This window comes from Acipenser ruthenus, chromosome 34 (genome assembly GCF_902713425.1).
Source record: "Acipenser ruthenus chromosome 34, fAciRut3.2 maternal haplotype, whole genome shotgun sequence".
NCBI classification, from domain to species: Eukaryota; Metazoa; Chordata; class Actinopteri; order Acipenseriformes; family Acipenseridae; genus Acipenser; species Acipenser ruthenus.
In genome coordinates, this window is record NC_081222.1 from 2,952,916 (window position 1) to 2,959,354 (window position 6,439).

The window sequence follows — 6,439 nt, forward strand, 5'->3', positions numbered from 1 at the left end:
GAGCCTTCTGAGTGTTTAAAGCACTGCAACGTCATTTTGCAACATGAACTCCATGACGCAGCAAGCCAGAGACCTGAAAATACGGACAGCTGCAACAGAGCAAACACGCATTTCAGATATTTCACTTGCTGTATGTTTTAACAGGGGCGTTCTGTTACTGTGTGGGTATCCGCAGAGAGACACGGAGGGTTTGACGTTGAAATGCCGCTCAAGCGTCCAGCTTTTATTATTTACACAGGGGGTTGCAGGCAGGTGCAGTGGTTGGTGGCCGCCACTAGGGTACCAGCAATGTTAGCCCTAGTGCAGAAGGATATACACCAACACAGTGTACATAATACAAAACACATTGAGGAAAAGACAAAAAGGTGGCCAAGCTCGGGCCGTGAGCTGCAATTTTATTTACAATCAAAACAAAACCATATTTAGAAACCCAACCAAAAGTACACTATTTACAAGGGCAGTCCTCGGTCCTGCCACTGTTCTTCATTTCAAATTATTATTATTATTATTGTTTTTATTTTATTTTATTGTGAGTTGTTTTTATTAATTTCAAAGACCAATAAAGTAATGATGTATTTCAGACTGCGTTTACAGAGGATTTCAGTCACCTGCCCCCAGAGCAGAGGAGGAAAAAACTACAGCAGAAGATTGAGGAATTAAACAAGGAGAGGCAGAAAGAAGTGGATCAGAGGTAAAGACCTTGCTTTATTTCCTGTAGAAAAGCAAAACGAAGCATTGGTTTAATTCAGACTTCTACAATTTATTTTTTAATTTATATTGTTCAAGTTTTAAGTAGTTACCTCTATAAGACATATTGCCAGCTTTAGCGAAGGCCTGAAGCCTCTTGAACAACAGCGGCGCTGTTACAATTAAGCCACCAGGTGGGGCTAAAGGCTTAGTAAAATTCCATTTAAATAAATATCATTAGAAAAGGTTAACTAACACTATAGAGGTCTTTTAATAAATATGTAATTACAGTCCATTGTGATGGGCAAATAGGATTACTGTCCATTTGTGACGGGCTGTGTCTTGTGCTCCTTTCTTGACTGGCAGAGAGGCTCTGGATAAAATGAAAGACGTTTATCAGAAGAACCCTCAGATGGGAGACCCCAACAGCCTGGAACCCCAGATCTGCCAGACTTCCAACAACATCGAGAGACTGCAAGCGGAGCGGCAGAAATACGAGGTGCGGTGCACTCTGGGAGCATGCAGCAGTCATTTGAATTTGTCTTGCTTTATTTATTTATTATTTTTTGTAACTCTCTTTCTTTTGAGATTCCTCAGTTGGGTTAATTGTGTTTTCTCCCGCAGTCGTGGCTAGCGGACGCAGAGGGGCGCCTGGTGCATCGCAGCGAGACGATGAGGTACACCGTTCACCGAGAGAGTGCACCGTCCCTCAACAACAACAATGGATCACACAGCAAGGACAGGTAACTGCAGAGCAACAGGCAGTTTCATGATTCCATCTGCGTTGTACTGTTTGGGTCTGGATCTGGATCTGTGTTGTACTGTTCGGGTCTGGATCTGGATCTGTGTTGTACCGTTCGGGTCTGGATGTTTTGAAACCCAACATCTTTTGTTATTGAGAACCACTAGGAAAGTGGTTTGTAAACTGGGGGTCCCGGAAAGGTTACTGTGGGGTCACAAAACGACCACATCATGAGGAGACCTTCTATACATGCCATAATTAGGCACCTTAGACAATATGGTATAACAGTTATGGTCTTCTGTGTTAAATTAAGCGGCCACACATCAAAATGATGTCAATTCGTTCCTGTTTAAAGCGATTTCACCACCTGGAAGAAATAGAGGGACAAAAAATCTTCTGCCTGCGATATCTGAATTCATGGCTACAGCCTATTGCAGGCAGGTCTCTTTAGATATTTTGAAACCCTGGTCAAATTGATTTATTTATTGTTTATTTACATTTTTCAGTCCAGGATAGACCCTTGGGATCAAAGATCTCATTTCAAGGGTGTCCCGGTGGACTACAGGCAGGTTACAATTCATTCGTACAGTAAACATACGCTACAGTCGTACACCATGAGCTGAATACAGTTCAAAACAGTTGCAGGATTTTTTTTTTTTTTTTTTTTTAAAGTGTTGCAATAACAGATCCTTAGAAACCGGGAGAGTGACACTTGCCCTTATTTCAGCATGAACTACAGTGTGTCTTTTTGCTTTATTATTCATCTAATTCCTGTTTGATCCTGTTTATTACATCCAAATTCAGATGTTTTTTTTAACATTTATTAATAAGAAAGCATTTCAAAAGGTGGATCTCACCAGGCTGAAATATCTTTAAAGTGGCACCCAACTAGACTATTTGTTTTTGCAAACATTAAAGCTTTTTTTTGCTGCTGTTATGTATTTTTTATTTTTTTATTTAAAATAATTGTATCAATTTCTTGTGTAAGAAATAAACTATTTTAAATGTAAAATAGTTCTAGTTTGCCCTGTGTCCAGGTCATCCTGTCTGGAGAAGCACAGAGGGGGAAAAACTGATCTAGTATCAGTAGAGCCTTGAATTCAGTTGCTGACTGAACCCTGTCTGTCTGTCTGTCTGTCTGCAGCCCTGACTCAGCCCACTCTGACGACAGTAATCAAGACAGCTCCTCCCAGCCCATCTACGCGGAGTTCGAGGATGACTTTGAGGATGAAGACTCTGTCCTGCCTATCGGGCAGTGCACAGCGGTCTTCCACTTTGACGGTATGGACACACGCTGTCATGCTATAATTGAGACTCATTGTGCTAGATCCTGTGGTTTGTGGTTTGCGATTTGCATGCGGTGATTTGTAGCCAGCAAAATATTACTATACATTTTCCATGCCACACACATCCTTTCATGTACAGCTATAGTCAAAAGTGTTTTATATATATTTTATATAACATCATGTAATCAAAGAAACTACAAAATGATATCGCAAAAGTCTACCGGAAGCCATAATAGCAGTACAGTATTTCATGTTTAGATTTAAAAATGTCACATTTTTTCAGTTTGTTAATTATACGGAAAACTACAAAGAGGTATGTAATTCAATATGTTAATGTAACATTATTCAGCAGGTTTCATTCGACTTTTTATGAAGCAAATTTTGTTCATTGTATAGGGTGATGCAAAACTTTTAGCCAGAGCTGTGTATCGCCTTCAGTCACAGAGTTTGTAGAAGTTTTAAAACAGTTTGTTTGAACTCTATGGAGTTCGAGAAGCTGCCCTGATGAAATTTTGGAAAAAAGCATCTATGCATTATAAAATAGATACATAGATAGGAAAGTAATCGCGGTACAATTGTGCACACAGTGACTGAAGGGGATATACTGGGCCGCAGATATGTAGTTCTGAAATAAGTTTAAGTGTCAGCTTGATATCTGGTCAAAGAAAGCTCTGTTTGCAAGGCTTGCCTTCAGATAATCTTACACTTCCTTGGTCACCTGGAGAGTGCAATTGTCCTTGTCCCTAACCAACCAAATGTTTTCCCCTAATGACTGACATGCTTTGCAGCCAGTAAGATGCTTTGACCCTGAAGACACTGCTGAGGAAGTGCCACATATTTCCTGACAGGCAGGGCATACAAACTGTGAACTTTCCTTAACATAGCGTAGTAGCAGATACCATGTTTTAAAATTAAAATACCTGTTCTATAACATGTGTATCTTTCAAAACTACACATTTGAGACCTATATAATGAATGGGAATGCTGCACAGGTAAGATCAAATCCTTACAAACAGGTAGGGTTGAACTATGTAGCATAAGCAGACCTGTAATTACAATTACAGCAGCAATTACAGTTACAATTATGCTGCAGTAATTCGAATTACAATTATGCTCAAAAGTAACAAACTACACACACAATAACATGTTTACTGCAGTTATTTGAAATAACCCAAGCAATAATCGCAGGTACAAATACAGGAACTGACTATGACTTCAATCTTTTCAAACAAATGTGGTGGTAGTTTTTTGGGGTTTTTTTATTTTGCTAAATGCAATTAGATTATTTACTGTAGCTAATGTCAAGCTACCCACACTGCTGTGATTTATGCAGCAAAATTATCCTGCTATGCAGTGGATTGCGTGTTTTATCAAGTTATGAATTTCTGAAAAAATATAAGTGTGACAATGTGTAATTGGTCAGTGATCTGGTATAGTTAGTACTGCAGTGCCACAGGGTTCAACCTCAGTGACATTGTTTTTGCAATTCATTATGAATTACACAATGACAGTTGTAAGCGACACCAGGTACAATCACAACCATTGGCCACTTGGAAATCGTTTGGTTCGTTTTCTTTACAGGCGCCAGTGAAGGTACAATCTCGATGCGGGAAGGAGAGGTCTTTAGTGTCGTTGAGGAGGACAAAGGGGACGGCTGGACCCGGGTGCGGAGAGTCAACGGGGACGAGGGCTACGTCCCCACATCCTACGTCAAAATCGCCCTGCACAGGAAGTGACCCGCTCGCTGACAGATGCAGCCTGGGCACTAACAGGAAGTGAGGCCACGCCCCAGCTTACATCCAGGAAGTAAACCCTTTTTATTCTGCTGCCAAATATTTTTTTTATTACATTTTTTTTTTTTTTTTTTTACATGACCAAACGGATTTGGCCGAAGAGAAAAATAGGATTATTATCAATATCATTTTTAAAACAATTGCTGAGGTGGTAACCAGTAAAGTAAAGACAACTTCGCTGTCTTTGCAGCCAAAGGATTTAACAAGAAAGTTCTGGAACTTCGTTGTTTGGACGTGGCCACAAGGACGTTTTTAGATTTTAAAAAAAAATAATTTGAAGAATTTCAAATGCAAGTTTAATATCTAAAGGTTTCGTTTTTTCGGACGTTGGCTTTTAAAATAAACTCGGTTGCTAAGATGGAAGGCAGAATATTAGGATGGGGGTCCTGCCGCAAAGGACAAGAGATAATAGGGGTCTGTTTGACGTTCAAACGTTGTTGTGTTTGTCTTAAAGAAAAGCTTGAAGCAGGTGTTTCCTTCAGCTGAGAGAGACGGCAGAAGTCACTTTGAGGCTGTGGTAAGCTGCCGTTAACAAGGTCACAATTAAGAGTCTGTTCCCTCTTCTCAGTGGTGTCGCAGCCACCCTGAAGAGTTCAACACCACGAATAGAAAAATATCTAGAAGGTCACAGAAGCATTCGCAAGGAGCAATGCATAAGACCTGGGGTGGCCAACGTTGTTCCTTCCACTCCTGGTCTTTGTTCCAACCCTGTTCTGAATTGTTTGAACCAATTAAACCTCCATCCTGATCCTGACGTAGTTAACGATGTTAAACCTGGAGTGGAGTGGCCCTCCAGGACCATGATTGGACACCCCTGCATTAAGACAATCGATCTGAACATGTTAGCAGTACCACCGTGAACCACCAGAGGGCACTATATTGCAAAAGACGTTCAATCCTTTATATATATTTTATTCTTACAGCAAACACTTAAAAGCGTACATTTTTATATTTTATTGAACGAAACCTGTCCTGTAAAGGGTTAAAATAAAATCTCACTTTTTTTTTAACCACGGAACTGACCAGCGCTGTACAAACGCCACTTGACAAAATGAGGAGAGAAGACTTTTTTTTTTTTTTGGGGGACTATCGTATTTATATGTAAGAAATAATATATTTTAGCTGACTCTTTACCACTGTTATCTCTTAGCTTATTACCTGTATAAATATACTTTTTTAAGAAAGAGGAGAGAGGAGACCTCTTTTTAAGAAATGTCATTTTATATTTAATATGTTTTGTGTGTGTGTGTTTTGTTCCCCCCCCCCCCCCCCCGAGGGTTACGACATAACTTTTTGTTTTTGCTTGAGCTGAGCCTGTCCTATTATACAAAATGTTTTAATCATGTATGTAGGTCTCTCTATATCTGGTGCCTTGATTAGTGTGCTGTAAATAGGTTCAACAAGATTTGCCTACCGTTTCCTATGTGTGTGTTGTTTTTTTAAGGGATATAAATGATCACATTTTAAAAATACCATGCATCTGGATTTTCTTTGGGTCATGAGCACACTACACAACCCCCATTTTAAATAAATACTTTGCGATGTCGTAGCTGTGCATAAACTTATTTATCGGCAGGTATTAAACTAACCCATTCATTGTGTTGATTTCAAAACGAGAAAAAAAGTCCTTCCCTCGCCTTTACAATTAAACACCTCTCTATGTCAATTAACTTCTGCATTTTAAAAGCCAAACATTTCATTCAGTTAACTGCTTCAGTACAGCAGTACAAACATTAGCGCCCTGGATTGGAGGAAACATTTGCAAGTTCATTGCCATTGATTAGTGCTTAATTGCAAAGGTGAGGGAAGGACACATTTTGTGCTAATGAATGGATTTATTTAATACCTGATGGGGTAGCAAAACACTTTGAGGACAGCTGGCACAAGAGCGATTGTATCTACAGAGACTGTAACTGCTGACAACTTGCACA

The 6,439-nt window shown here is 39.7% G+C and overlaps 1 protein-coding gene across 4 annotated transcripts in view; it reads left to right on the plus strand.

Moving 5' to 3' along the window:
• The window catches only part of LOC117968269 (cdc42-interacting protein 4 homolog), a 47,692-nt gene extending 41,712 nt beyond the window's left edge, over positions 1-5,980 (plus strand). For all 4 annotated transcript variants that reach the window (XM_059007198.1, XM_034915909.2, XM_034915911.2 and 1 more), the window contains 5 exons: positions 582-691; positions 1,054-1,186; positions 1,312-1,430; positions 2,574-2,710; positions 4,297-5,980. In XM_059007198.1, coding sequence (XP_058863181.1) covers positions 582-691; positions 1,054-1,186; positions 1,312-1,430; positions 2,574-2,710; positions 4,297-4,451 — 654 coding nt within the window. In that variant the 3' untranslated portion in view covers positions 4,452-5,980. The remainder of the gene's footprint in view (positions 1-581; positions 692-1,053; positions 1,187-1,311; positions 1,431-2,573; positions 2,711-4,296) is intronic.
• Positions 5,981-6,439: the final 459 nt, after the last annotated feature.